This window comes from Equus quagga, chromosome 19 (genome assembly GCF_021613505.1).
Source record: "Equus quagga isolate Etosha38 chromosome 19, UCLA_HA_Equagga_1.0, whole genome shotgun sequence".
Taxonomy (NCBI): domain Eukaryota; kingdom Metazoa; phylum Chordata; class Mammalia; order Perissodactyla; family Equidae; genus Equus; species Equus quagga.
In genome coordinates this window covers 5759366-5774025 of record NC_060285.1, presented here as the reverse complement: position 1 = coordinate 5774025, position 14660 = coordinate 5759366, and the positions used below count along the sequence as shown (strand labels likewise).

Sequence of the window (14660 nt, the reverse complement as noted above, 5' to 3'; positions counted from 1 at the left end):
GCTGGTAACGCTGGCTCATTAAACTCTGGGCCCGAGAGGCCAAGACTGCGCGAATTCCGATCGCAGCTCCGCAAACTTCTCTCTCCGTGACCTTCGGACAGAGCTTTACTCTCCCTTGACTGTAGAACGAGGATGATAACGCTCCCTCCTTGGTGCTGTCACTGTGGGGCTCAATGAGACCACACGGGAGCCTGGAGAGAAACGGAGTGCTGGCTCCTGTGATGGAAGCACAGAGGGAGCGCTCAACCGATCTAGGCCCAGAGAGGCAAAGTGACTAGCCCAAGGTCACACAGCAGGATTGAGGTTGTCCAGTGCAATGGAGGACCATGGGCTTTGGGCCAAGGAAGCAGAGTCCGCTGCGATCAAGGACTCACTGCCCGTCTCTGTGGGCCTGCCCCTGGGGTCCGTGCCCGTGCCTCTTCCTGGGAATGGCTTGGATGTGAGCAGACTCTTAGGAGCCATCAGGCGGTCTCGCCATCTCTCTTTTCCCTCCACCACGGGGACGTCCTGCCCCGGAAGAGGACTGCTTCACCGGCCTGGGTCACAGAATGCTCTGCGCCCAGAGCCACAGGTGACCCAAGAGGATGTGGAGGGTGAGACGACAATGAGCCTCGTGTCTGGAGCCCCAGGGACTTTGGGGCTGCTCCTCACCTGAGCCTAACTGAGCCTGGATGACAGATATGTCTGTCCCAAACCCTGCTCTGCCACTTGTGCGCTGTGTGACTGCGGGCAAGTCTTCACCCTCTCTGAGCCTCGGCCCTGGTGTAGTGGGGCTTGCGGGATCTTCCTCACAGAGAAGGCCTCTGCGCGGGTGGAAGGAGTTCCCTGAGCCGGGCGGCACCCTGAGCGCTCATCACTGCTCGTTAGGTCCCCCCTCCCAACTCGGCGGCCTGCATTCAGACGAGCAAACATCACGGATGCTGGAACCGCTTTAGCCTTTTCAAGGAAGTGGCATGTATGCAGGTTTTCCACCAAACAGGGCTTGACGGGGTCCAGCAACTGACCAGAATGTTCGGAAACTTGTCACCCCATGCGGGAGCCGGACTCAGAGCTCGAGGCGCGCTGGAAGGTGGCACAGGTCCACGGGGGGGAGGAAATCCAGGACGTCAGGCTCTCAGGTCTCCAGGCCCGGCCGGGTGCCCCAGGTCGGCCACTGGTGTGGCTGGAACACTTCTGGGCCCTGGGGAAGGAAGCTTCTGGAGGAAAGAGGTCTCGTGCACGGACACAGGAAGAATGGCGATTCCTCCGCTCCACCCTTGGAGGTCCCGGAGGCCTCTTCCATCTCCTCGCATCCTCTCCCGCCCCCCACAGCCCGTCTGCCCGGGAAGGACGCCCACATATCACACAAGACTCCACTCCAGCCACCCTTGCCCGAGAGACGTGCTCCCCCAGAGGGAGCCGACTGCTGGCCCCCCACGCCCCGGCCCACCCCGTGCCCTGGACAGAGGCTCCCGTTGCTGGTTCGGGCCCTGGTCTGGTCGCGCTGTTGGCGGCCCACACCCCGTCCCCCGACCCGGCACGGGAAGGTCTGTGGTGCACGTCGCCTGGACACCAGTGCCTCTGCCCGTGCAGCCGCACGTGGCATCTCGCCATGGCCCTGGGCTTGGCGATGCTGCTCCCCTCGCTCTGCCTGCCTTCCTGCCAGGCAGCCAGAACCCAAACAAACCGTTCTGTTCCTCCAGAAAAATACAAATAAGTAAGACAGCAGAGCGCTCTCCTTTTCCCTGTCACCAGCCCCGCCTCCCGGCCGATTCGCTGGCACGGCAGGCGAGCTGGGCGGGCGCCAGGCAGCCCTTGCTGCTAACGGACCCCGTGCACCTTCGAGAAGCCCCGTGGGGATCACAGGCGCCCTGGACCATCTTGATGGGTGCTAACCTGTGTGGGATCCTGGGACACGAGGCCCCTGGGCTAGGATGTGGCGCATTCCCAAGCATCAGACAAGTGCTGGCTTTCTAGGTGCAGCTGGGGTGGCAGAGCTCAGTGGCCGGGACCAGGGCTCGGTGTCCCTCAGGCCTGACTGTAGCTGGAACAGGACTGTCTGGCCTGGGCCCAGCCCCTTCCTTCTTCCTCTGAGAGCAGCTGTGAGGACTAACAAGGCAACACAGGCGTCTTGCCCAGAGGGGTCAGAGCCTCAAAGGGCAGAGGGAACCAACGCTGCCGGAAATGCTCATTCCTCTGGACCGCATGCCTCCCAGCTTCCTGAAAACTTATGGAGGCAGGAGAGCCAAGCACCTGCCTCCCTCCGTGGGGCACAAGGAATACTTGTAACAGGACAGCCGGGGTGGAGTGGGAGCCCAACTCCTCATCCGTGTGCGCTCACCGAGTGACCTGGGCAGGCGCAGGCCCTTCCTGGGCTCCGTTCATGTCCGGGGGAAGGGGAGGTGGTGGGCAGCCCAGTGGGGAGCAACAAGGGAGGAATGCCTCCAGATGGCACTCCCCACAGGGCCATCCTGCCCCCCACACTCAGCAACGTCGGGGACCCTGCTGGTTGTCACAGGTGGGGGGGGCGTGGTACCGGCATCTGGCAGGCAGCTGCCAAGGATGCTGCTATGCACCTGCAAGGCACAGGGCAGCCCCCACCGAGAAGGATTGGGTCCTGGGGTCGACGGTAGGGATCTCTGCTCTAGGGGCCCCCCTGCCCAGACGCGCCTCCACTGCTGGCAGCCCCGGTTTTAGGAGGGCAGCTTCCAGACCTGGCTGGCTCTTGGCTCCCCCACCGACCAGCTGCCTCGATCAGGCAGGTCCCTCCACCTCTGCATCCTCATCTTCCTTGTGCACGAAGGGGGCTGAGGGCGGGCGGCCGGGACTTCAGCGAGGTGACAAGGGGCGGGCGGGTGAGCCTAGTGCCCGCCCCGTGCTGCTTGCTCAGAAATGCTCTCTGAGGCCCAGAAACGAGAACCAAGCCCTCGTCCTTCGATATTTCCATCGCTACCGGGGGAAGGGCTTTATTTTGTGGTCCAGCTCTTCAGCATCAGCAACCAGGACCCACTGTGCTGAAACGGTGGAGAATTCTGTGTGAAATCCTGTGTCAACGTGCAGATTATAGAAACCTGTGGGCTTCGAGAGGAAGATCCTAGACACCAGTTGCCAGAGCCTTGAAGTCTGGTCGTCCTGCCAAGCCTCAGTCTTCCGTCTGGCCTTCGGCCGCAGCTACAACACCTTGGGGTCCCAACCCCGGTCCAGGCACCGCCCTCCTCCCTCCGGGGATCAGTCTTTGACTTTCAGAAAGGCTTGGGTCAGCTTCCAAGCCTGATTCCAGCCCTCGTGATGGACAGGGCTTGTTGAACGACTTCACACACAGGATTATTCTCAGGCCTGAGCAGATGGCGAGATATTCAGGGGAAGCACCCGTGCATTTGGGGGAGGCAGGCTGGGGAGCTGGCCTCGGTGGGAGGAGGGAGACTCGGGGGATAGTCAAGGAGTTCGCATCTTCTGCCTGAGCAAAGGGAAGAGGCGGCTTCTCCCGAGGGAGCAGAGCCTGGTGGCCCAGCACCCAAGCCCCAACATCACATAGAGAGACTGGGGCTCGGACCCCACCACTGCCCAGTGGTGCTGCTAACCCCTTCTACAGTCACTCAACAAACACTCCTTCCAAGTGGATTTTTCCCTACCGTGAACAAAATACATTCACCCCAACAGTCAGCCTCAGGCTTGCTGGGAAAATATTTGAAACATCCCCTTTAAAGTCAGGACAAAGATAAGAACACTTGTCAACTTTAAAAGATGGCTTTTGAGGTGCTAGCCCACAAGATTGGACAAGAAAAAGGAGGGAGGCACAGAAACTGGAAAGCAGGAGATAAAACTATCAGTTTGTAAATGGCATACTTCAACCTAAGAGAATCAGCTGAAAAAGTAGTACAAAGATAAGAAATTTCAGTAAGGTGGCTGAGTATAAAATTAATGTTTAGAAATCACTAAGTTTTATCATCTAAACAGTCAGTCACAAGATATTGGGGAAGAAAAGACTCGATTTATAATAGCAGCATGGAAAGAAATAAGTGGGAATAAATTGAAAAGATATGTATAGTATCTATACGACGAAAGTTCCAAAATACCATGAAAGAAACCTAAACAAATGGAAAGACATCCTGTGTTCTCAGATAGGAATATTCAACATCTGAAAAGGCAGTTCTCCTGAATTAATCTATGAATTCGACACAAACTTGGCAAAAAATACTAACTGGAATTTTAGGGGTGAGCAGAGGACTGCGCTACTTAATTCCAGAGTTCATACGACAAAAGATCCAGGGGGAGCAGACCAAGAAGACATGAAAACATATTAAAAGCCACAGCAGTTAACACGGTGCGGTACTAGCACATGGCCGGACAGACCAGTGACAGCACGAGACACTGTGATTCTCTGTGGATTCTCTGTGCACTGTGATTCTTCGTGGATTCACTGTGAATCCACCCTGATTCTCCGGGTATTTAGTATATTTAATATATTGAGTATTTTTAATAGTACATTTAGTAGTTTTTATTTACTATATGTAGAAATTCAGTATATTATAGTATATGATACGTTTGCATTTTGCATCAGTGGGGAAAAGATGGGCAATTCAGTGAATGGTGTTGGCAACTCATTTGGAAAAACAAAAAGAGTTGGATTCCTACATCAAAACTTACACTCGAATAAATTCCTGACAGATCAAAGATTTGAAGGCAAAAAATTAAAACATAAAAGAAGGGAAAGTAAACACGAGGGGATATTTAATGATCTCGGAGTAGGGAAAGCCTTTCTCAGTCTGATACAAAACCCAAAAGACATAAAAGAAAAAAACTGGATACAATTTAATTATATAACAATTAAAAATTAAGCATGAGAAAAAAAGCATCGCAAATTCAAAGATATACTGAGAAAATATTTGAAATGCATCATGTTGCTTTCATATATAAAGAGTTCTTGTAAACAAATAAGAAAAAGGCAAAAAATTCAATAGGAAAATGGCAGAGGACATGAAGAGCTAGCTCACAGTAAAAAAGAAAATACAAATGGCCTCAAACGTCTGAAAAGATGCTCAGTTTCACTCATAATAAGAGAAATGCATACCGTCTTGATCCTCCATGCCTTTATTTAGCATATTCCTGCTACTTCTCTGCCCACAAACTCCTCCTGTTTCTTTACACTGATGGTGCCTTCATCAGGGCCCTGGTCTCATATGTTTTAATCACCTTAAGGAAAGGGGCTGCATAGGATTAATCTCTGGGTTAAAAGTGTCAATCAATATTTGTTAGCAAATGACAAATGAATGAAGAAACTTGGGCCCCCTGGATTCCTGGCCCAAGGACTTTTGTGCCTGAAAGCCTTTCACACTTGACCTCCTTCAACCTCCACAGAAGCCATGAGAGGTGGGTACCACACGCCCATTTCTCAGATGCGGAGGCTAACGCTCAGAGGACAGACCAGGCCAGCAAACCTGGTGGCCTGAAGACGGTCCCAGACTCCTTGCAGGCCCACCAGTCCTCGAAGCGGTTACCCCACAGCGGCCCCGGGGCCGGGTGCTCCGGCTGCAGCCTTCCCGGACGGGGTGGTGCCCCAGCGGGTACTCACTTGTGCATGTAGCCCTCGGAGCCGGCCGTGAGGTTCGCCTGCATCACCGCCTGGAACTCGGTCTCGTTGCAGCAGTATTTGAAAACCGTGTTGTTATGGTGACAGCAGAGGATGAAGGTTTTGTTGTCCGAGAGCCGCGGGCAGTGGAAGCCGAAGTGGTAGCGGCCTTTGTGGTCCGTGTACGGCTCACAGACCCGGAAGTGCGCGGACAAGACTGCAAAACAGAGTCACGGGGCTCAGCGGGGTCCCTCACCACGCCAGCCGCCCCGAGACCCTCGCCAGTCCGTGAGTGCCAGAGGCGGGGCCTGGGGGCCTGTTCTAGGGTCCTGCTCGCTTCTTCCCATCCCGGGAAGGCTCTGTGGTCCAGGGCAAGCCTCATCTCCGCCACGAGGCCCCCTCGGGGCTCCCGTCACCTCCCAGGCCTCCCTGGATGACCTCCCTGCTTACACGGTGCCCCCAGGCTGGGGGCTCCTTGCGGGCGGGGCTGCATCTCGAGCCTGGTGTGGACTCCCTCCAGCAGCTCTGCACACAGCAGGCACGCAACTGGGAAACATTAACTGAGGACCTACTGTGAGCTTCACAGACTCCATCTCATTTGATCCACGTGGCCACCCTAGCAGGCTGGTCTGTGATCCCACTTGACAGATGGGGAAACTGAGGCTCGCAGGCTTAAAGGGACCTGCCTGAGCTGGTACGCGGTGGTGAAGAGGGAACGGAACCCAGGCCTGCCTGGATCCAAAGTTGGGGCCTCTCGACTCCCCCATCACCAGCCTTAATGACCTCTGTCACTGTGTGGGCTGCTGTGGACCCGCTGATAAGTGGTGAACAGCATGGGTGCAAAAACCGCGTCCACTTTGTGGAGACAGCGGCATCCCCTCCGTACCTTGCTTTCTACTAAACCAGCACCCTGGACCTGTAGGTCCCCAAGGGCCAGCCTCTGCCACTCCCGCCTCCCGGTGACAGAGCTGCCTGGCCTCGGACCCCCCTCCCCCGGCTCACAGAGGGAGACCCCTATTCAGCCATGGACACTGCTGCAGACCCAGGACGGTATTTACCCATCGTGCCAATGGTGACAAATGGAGCGAAAGCCCAAACAAATAGAACAATGCGAAAAACCTGGAGCCCGCCGTCTCCGGCTTAATTAGCGTCTTCATAAAAGGGGTCGCTGTATCTCATTTGTGTCGCTGAAAAGGGGCTTCGTCGGCCGAATGCACGTCTCCGACCACAGAGGCCCTGGTTTGGAAGGGCTCCTCTGACCGAGGTCCTCAGGCTGCAGCCCACGCAGCTCCTGGCCCGGGGCTGCTGGCGGGGGTCCCAGCTGGGCCTTGAGGGCGGTCCTCGGGGGCTGGAGGGCCTCAGCTGGCTGGGGTGGCCTTGTGACATCCTGCGTCCCTTCCCCGAAGCACAGCACCCCCTCCTGTGGGGATGGCCCGAGCACAGAGGGACCCAGCGTCCCAGGGCCAGGCGAGGGCCCCTTCTCAGCCTCGACCTCGGGAAACAGAAAGCCCTCTGTGGGCAGGCAGAGGTCACAGAGCGCCCAGGCAAGTGCCCATCTCATTTATCTCGAGAACCACCGCTGGACAGAGGAGAGAACGGAGGCTCAGAGCAGCCGTCCCCAAGTGTGGTCCTGACTGGCCACATCTGCCTCCCCTGTGGACCGGTCACCAAAGCCCCCACTCGGGCCCCTCAGCCGACCTTCTGAATCAGAAGCAAGGGGGGTGGGGGCGGCCCGCTGAGTCTTAGCTGTGACACCTCTGTGTCTTAGCAAGCCCTCCAGCAGGTGGTGATGGGACCCACCGGCCTGGGAGCGGGGTCCGTCTGGCCACTGCCCCGGCCCTGTCCAGGTCGTCGAGGAAGTCCTGCCGTGGACCTGCCCACACTCGGCCTGCGGGGAGTCGGGCGTGTCAGCAACGCCCACGGGGCTGGTCAGAAGGACAAGCTCAGGCCCTGAGTCAGGCCACCGCGGGACCAGGGGGAGGGGACAGAGCAGGCGGGGGGGCCTCAGCGGATCTTCAGAGGAGCCTGCTGTGCAGAGACGGGGGTGCGGAGGGAGGCCCGGCCGGGGGGGATGTGATAGAGCCCAGCAGCTCACCCCAGGCACCGCTGGAGGGTCGGCACCACTTGCTTTGGCTGTTTGGCAAAGATAAGGAGGCCCCCACTGCCTCCCCAGGAAGAACGTGCTGGAGCCACAGGTGCCCAGGGCTAGGAGCTGGGACAGCCGGGTCCGACTCCAGGAGCACGCAGGGCGATCTGGGCCATCACGGCCTCTCTGAGCCTCCTCCCTCTTATTGATGGGGACCGCTGGTCTCCCAGGTGCTTAAGGGGCCCACTTAGACCAGGCTGGGTGTGTGGGAATACGGAAGATGGGGGCCGTGCCTTCAGGCTCCCAGGCACAGGCACAGTGGGGCTCTGGGGCTGCGCTGGGGCCCCAGGGCAGAGGGACGCTCCCTCAGGAGGCCAGCCAGCTCTGAGTCACCAGGAAAATCGGCCCAAGTAGGGAGGGGACACCAGGAGAGAGACGCTTTCTTGGGCCCTGGAGCCTTGACGTCTGCAGAGCTCAGGGCCGAGTCCTGGTCCTGACGGCTGTCATTTAACAGCCAGCTGTGTGACTGTGTCATCTGACTGTGTGGCCTCGGGCAGGTCGCTTTCCTTCTCTGAGCGTCAGTTTCCTCATTTGTAAAATGAAGTTTTTCTCTCCCGGGGGCAGTGAGGACCAAATGAACTAACGCACAGGAGAGGAGTAAACGGTGGCCCCAGGCCCTGGCCTTGGCCTGGCTTTGGCTCTGCTGTCCTGGGAGCCCTGTGCTGCCCATCCCCCGGCGCCCTTCATGGCCTCCCTTTCAGCCACACCTGCAGCAAAGGGGGCAACGGCTGTGCCAGGGCACGAGGGCGAGAGGAGGGACCAAGAGAGACAGAGAAAAGGAGACACAGAGAGAGAGATAGAGGGAGAGAGAGACAGAGGGAGAGACAGAGACAGACACAGAGAGAGATAGAGGGAGAGACAGAGACAGAGGGAGAGACAGAGACAGACCCAGAGAGAGATAGAGGGAGAGACAGGCAGAGACAGCGTGGGGGCCCTGCTCAGACTGGGGCCGAGCGGCCAGGCTGGCACCGGGTTCCCTTTCTGCTGGGAGGCAGGGCAGACCTCTCTGTCCAGCCAGCTCCAGGTGGAGCGGCTGGGGACTTGGTCTATGCCCATCTTTGTGACAGGAGAGTGACATAGCCCACCTGCAACGGCAGCTGGGACCTCGGGGACGGCCTAGGAGGCTGGTCTGGCGCCGGGAGGCGGGGCCCTGGGTTGGAATCCCAGCCGTGCACAGCTGTGCCGTCTCAGGCTGGCTAGCGCCCTCTCCAAGCCTCCATGTCCTCCTCTAAGCAATGGGATGACTGTGACGTCACCTGACTTCCACTTGCAGGGTAAGGGAGGGAACCGGCACAAGGGCTCCGCCCAGCGCTGGCTGGTGGCCCCCCCGAAGCCCACGGCATCCTCGAGAATCTCCCAGCGCAGGCACACGGGGTGCAGCTCACAGCAGGCTCCCCTGAACTGCACTGAACACGAGCTCCTCACGCAGGGGACGCCAGAGGGGCAGGGACCAGGGCACCCCCGTTAGTCAGCACCCAGACCCCAGCTGGGCTAGCACTGACACCGGGAAGGGAACTCCTGTGCCCCTCCACCCCCTCCCCCGCCCACCCTGAGCATCCCGGGGGGTCTACCTGCGGAAATCAGCAACGAGAGGACGGCGAGCACGTCCAAGGACTGCTGGCCACAACTGGTCATCGTTTGGCTGGCATCGATCCGTCCAGAGCCGCCTGTTTAACGAGAGCCGGGAGAAGTGGGGTGTGGGCTGCCTGGCCAACGGCGGGGGCAGACACTAGCTTTGTGGCCCACGGCGGGGACAGCGGGGGACAGCGGGCGAGGGCAGGGAGGCGAGTCTGCCAGGAGCAGGGGCCGGGCTGTGGATGATGGAAACGCTGCCATCCAATTTCCTTTCTGGAAAGAGTGACCTTCCCCCACCAGTCAACTGTCACCTCCTTCTCTTTTCACGGCAAAATGAGGCTTAATCAAAGGAGGACGGACGGCTCGGGTTGGCGGGGGGGCAGTCACCGGCGGGCTGGGGCTGCCGGGGTGGGCGCCGGGAGCGCACCGGGACGAGCAGGGCTGGCGAGCAGGTGGGCTGACAAGGGCTCGTGGTTCGCCGCCCCAGGTTCTCGGGACCGGGTCTCCCTGCCGTGTCGCTAACGCTGACTGCCATTAACCCTCAACAAGTCTGCCCGCGCCGGCACCTTCCAGCCGTGAACCACACAGACACAAGCAGAACTAAACGGACACTGTCGCTGCCCCGGCCTGCGCGCTGAGGAAAGAGGCCGACAAACACGCACCCACAGGAATGTTTAATATGCTCCCGGGCTCTTGGGGACACGCCCTAAGGAACCGAAAGCAGGGACTCAAACAGACACTTGTCACCCGTGTCACAGCAGCATGAGTCACAACAGCAAAGGTGGAAGCAACCCAAGCGCCCACCGACGGATGACTGGATCAACACAGCGTGGTCCGTCCACACAGCGGAATATTACTCAGCCTGAAAGAGGAACGGAATTCTGACACCTGCTACGGCACGGGTGAACCTTGAGGACATCGCGCTGAGTGAAAGAAGCCAGACACAAGAGGACAAACCCTGTAGGATTCCACTCACATGAGGTCCCGGGAGGAGTCAAATTCACAGAGACGGGAAGTAGGAAGGTGGGTGCCGGGCTGGGGGAGGGCGCTGGCGAGTTAGAGTGTCGTGGGGACAGAGTTTCAGTTTGGGGGGATGAAAGAGCTCCGGAGAGGGACGGTGGTGACAGCTGCCCAACAATGTGAATGGACTTAGCGCCACTGAACTGTACACTTAAAAGTGATCAAAATGGTAAATTTTATGTTATGTATGTTTTACCACAATAAAGAAAGCTACGAGGCGTGGGGGCTGGCCCGGTGGTCTAATAGTCAGCCAGGCTGTGGCAGTGACCCACATTCAAAGCAGAGGAAGGTTGACATGGATGTCAGCTCAGGGTGAATCTTCCTCAGCAAAAAAGAAGGTATGAGGGGAAATAAAGCAAGGCGCGTGTGGGGTGCTGAGTGGTGACATGGGAGCAGCTGGGGCCAGGGCAGCAGGGAGGGCCTCACTGCAGAGGTGACCTCTGAGCCAGACTCAAGTGAGGCAGGAGCGAGGGTGTGGCTATTTGGAGGAAGAGGGGTGCAGGCCAGGAGCAGCAGGTGCAAAGGCCCTGAGGTGGGAGCAGCCGGGAGGCCAGTGGGGGACGATGGACAGGCAGGTAGCAGCAGGCCACCAGAGGCAGGGCCTTGGCCCTCGGTGGCCACTTCAGATCGGTTGTTGAAGCCTCAGGACACAGCTGAGGGGACGGTGACCTCATTATCACCCCCCGCCCGGGGTTTGGGCGTGGAGGTGGAGAGGAGGCCTGTGTACCCCGCGTGAAGAGCCCCAGGCGGGCTGTCAGCTGTGGGGAGGGATGACCGGCGGATGGGGATGGAGCTGCGAGCACCTCCTGTGCGCCAGGCTCTGGGCCACACGCGCTCCGCCCTCACTGTGGGGTTCGACTGTGTCCCCCTCGACTCACACGTTGCAGTCCCGCCCCTCGCCCCTCAGAACGGGCCCTTGTTTGGAGACGGGGTCACTGCCGACGTGGTGGAGGTCGTACTGGAGGAGGGTGGGCCCCTGTCTGACTGGTGTCCTGACAAAGAGGAGGTCTGGACACAGATAGGCAGGCAGGGAGACGGCGGCAAGAGATGGGGCAGAGATGGGGCCATGTGTCCACAGCCGTGAGGCCAGAGACGGCCAGCAAAGCCCCAGAACTGGGGAGCTGCCAGGCATAGTCCTGGTCAGAGCCTTCAAGGACCAGCCCTGCCGACCCCTGGATCCCAGATTCTGGCCTCCGGACGGTGAGAGAACGGGTCAGGCCCCCAGTCTGTGGGGCATGGTTCCCACAGCCCCAGGACGCCACCACCTGCCCCACACCACTCTCCCACAGGGACTGCCCCGGGAAGTGTGGGATCCACACTGAGCCGGAAGGATGCTCACCTGCCCACCTAGGAGCGGGATCTGATGTGAGGATGGCGGACACTGGGAGAGCCCTGTGTCCACCGGGGAGACCCTGCTGCCCTCCTGGCCAGGCTGGCCCACCTCCAGAGCCGCTTTCCTGGCCTCCCTGCCCGCTCCGTCCTAGGCCCGACGTCAGTGCCACCCTGTCCCCCCCGGGGAGAGGCCCCCCAGCCCTGGGGAAGGCCTCACGGCTGCATACCCTGCAGAGATCTGCTGCCGAGAACATGGCTCTGGAAGTCGAGACTGGGAAGGACCCACAGGGACAGTCCCTCCAACGGCCCAGAAGCTCCTGGGGCATCTGCTCTAGGCCAGCCTGGGCTGGGCTCCAGAGCCACCAACCAGCTGGCTTGTCCTCGCCCTCAAGAGCCCACGGCCTGCTCAGGGAGATGGCAGGGGCGCCAGCTTGGGCCCGAGGCAGCTCTGAGTCCTGCTCAGCGGGGCAGGCTGAGCCAGAAGCCACCAGGGGCCCAGAGGCTGAGACCTCAGAGCAAGGAGACACGGACAGACTCAAGGCCAAGCCGAGGGGCTCACGGCCGGCCCTGCGCTGCTGGTGGCCCCGTCCCCTCTCCTGCAGCCCGGGTGCGAGGGGGCCCCATGGGGGGCGGGGCTGGGGGCTGCTCCTCTCAAGGCTGAGCCAGAATGAGAAAAGGGGATGGCACGGTCGCAAGAAAAAGCAGAAACATCTTAAGACGGCGACTGCTGATGGTGACGGCTGGTCAGCCCCTCCCTGGCCACAGGGCCTCTCTGCCCCCACCGTGAGCGCCCTGCCCCACGGGCTGTGAGCCCGGGCCTCCTGCAGCCTCCATCAGGACCCTCCTCGGAGGATGAAGGAGATTACAGCATTTGAAAGTCCTAGGAAAGGATTTTTTCGTGCTGGGGAAATGAAGGATCGACCCTGGAAAACACTGGGGGGCCGGGAGTGACGGGTCCTCTGAGACAACCCCCCAACGTGTCTCCACTCCACAGGTGGGGAAGCCGAGGCCCACTGAGGGCTGGGAGCTGGTGGGTTTGTTGAATGAATGCCAGGTGGAAGGGGGCCACCACGCATCCGGCCCTCCCTCTGGCTGCTCGAATTCCCTAATAAAACCCTGCCTATATTGATGGGGGCTGTCACTCACACCTGGGGTGCCTTCCTCTCATTCCTGTGAGTCCGAATCCTGCACCACCTTAGAAGCTACTCCAGTGCCACCTCCTCCCGGAAGCCTGCTGTGATTTTATCAGCTGGAAGATGTTTGTCCCTCCAGTGAGGCTATTGTATCCCATCCCTTCTTCAGTTAACGTGTTAAGTCATTCATTCTCTCCACGTCCACTGGCTGACCCCCACTCTGGAACAGAGCCTGGCTTCCAGGGATGTGGAGGAGGGGAGTCCCTGCCCTTAGGTGCACCCACCAGCTCTGCCTTAGGTGACTGGCCCCCATGCCCTCCTCCACCAGGCTGTGGGATCCGGAGTCAGGCCCTGGCCAGCTTGGGGCACGGCCTCTGAGCTCAGGCTCCAGAGCCCCGCAGGCCGGGGAGGATTGGTCTCCCGTCCCTCTGGGCTCTCCTCGCAGCCTGCTCAGTTTCCTCGGCCCGGCTGTGTCCCCCGCCCCAGCTGGGGCTGCCAGGGGTGAGTCAGTGGGCGACGGGAGCCACAGCCGTTTGCTGGACAAAGGTGGGGCCTGCCCTACCCACCTTGGCCCCTGGCAACTCGGGTCCCAGAACTGAAGGCTGGATCAGTGCGGGGAGAAAAACCCACTGGGCCTCATGGGGAAGTCGCAGGAAAACTCTATTTCTAACCATCTGAGAAGTCGGCCGTCCCTCCCCAGCTGGTCAGACACTCCTCCGCCTCGGCGGCTCCTTGCGAGATCCCAGAGGCCGGCCACTGTGGTCACAAGGTCAAGAGCAGAGACATTCACAAGACCAAAGCCATCTCCGTGGGGTCTGCAGAGGGGCCTGGGCTCAGGGACTAGGAGCTCAGGTGAGGAGGGCGGTCACGCCGCCAGGTACCATGACCCGGGACCCACCCCCCCAGCAGCAATGGGAGTGGGGGCTGCAAGGGTGAGGACACCCCCCTCCCGCCCAGGGTCCTTGAGCTCTTCCGGTGTCCTGGACTTGCTTGTCACTGTGTCATCTCAGGTGATCCCTCGTCAGCCCAATGAGGGAGGTATCAACCCCCATCTCATAAAGAAGGATACTTTATGAGATAAAGGATACTTTATGACACAAAGAGGCTCAGAGAGGTGAAGTGACTTGCCCAAGGTCACACAGTCACTCAGTGGCTCAGACAGGAGGCCAGCCTGGCCTCCAAACTTGTCCTTCCTCCAGGCACTAGAGGAGCTCCCACGGCCCCCCCCCAAGGCCCCCCAGAAAGCAGAGGTACCCCAGGCAGATTAGATTGATGGTCCCGGGTTCTATTTCTTTGAAAATTGGTCAACTGCTCACGATAGTAGCTGGTGGCCCACGATAAAACTCAAATAACCAGAAGAACATTCTGGATGAGTGGGCCTCCTCCGAGCCCTGACCGCGTCCCAAGTCACGAGTCAGGCACGCATCTCTGCAGTCCACCCCTCGGGTCAGCTGGGGACTGCTGTTCCCAAATTTGAGGATTATTTTTAAACACCGAATTTGGCGAGAGCAGGGAAAGGAGGGCATGTGAAGAGAAGCAGAGCCCAGGAAGACGAATTAAACCCCACCGGGAACAACAACAGATCTGTTTTTGCGTCGGCCAGGCCAGGCAGGGGGGACAGGGCCAGGGGAGGGGGGCCGTGGGGGCCGTGGGGGAGGGCCTCGGCTGTGTCGGAGGGGGCTCTGCACACACCCCAGGCCTGGCGGCCGCTGGGCCCCCCTGGACATTCCACATCCTCTCGCATCCGGCACCCCCTCTCAGCCCACCACGCCAGCCCCTGGGGGTGGCCGAGGGCTTCACCTCCTGCCTGGCCCTCGTCAAGGGCAGCAGGCCTGGAGGCCGGGCGCCTGGGCTTGGGCCACGCTACCTGGAGCCAGTCCTGGCTCCACTTCTTGTAACCACACCC

At 59.7% G+C, this 14660-nt stretch overlaps 1 protein-coding gene across 3 annotated transcripts in view; it reads right to left on the bottom strand.

Annotated features, from left to right (window-relative positions):
* SHISAL1 (shisa like 1) overlaps window positions 1–14660 on the bottom strand; it is a 137168-nt gene that overhangs the window by 36921 nt on the left and 85587 nt on the right. For all 3 annotated transcript variants that reach the window (XM_046646589.1, XM_046646591.1, XM_046646590.1), the window contains exons 2-3: window positions 9266–9361; window positions 5552–5765 (exon numbers count right to left, since the gene is read on the bottom strand). In XM_046646589.1, coding sequence (XP_046502545.1) covers window positions 5552–5765; window positions 9266–9329 — 278 coding nt within the window. In that variant the 5' untranslated portion in view covers window positions 9330–9361. The remainder of the gene's footprint in view (window positions 1–5551; window positions 5766–9265; window positions 9362–14660) is intronic.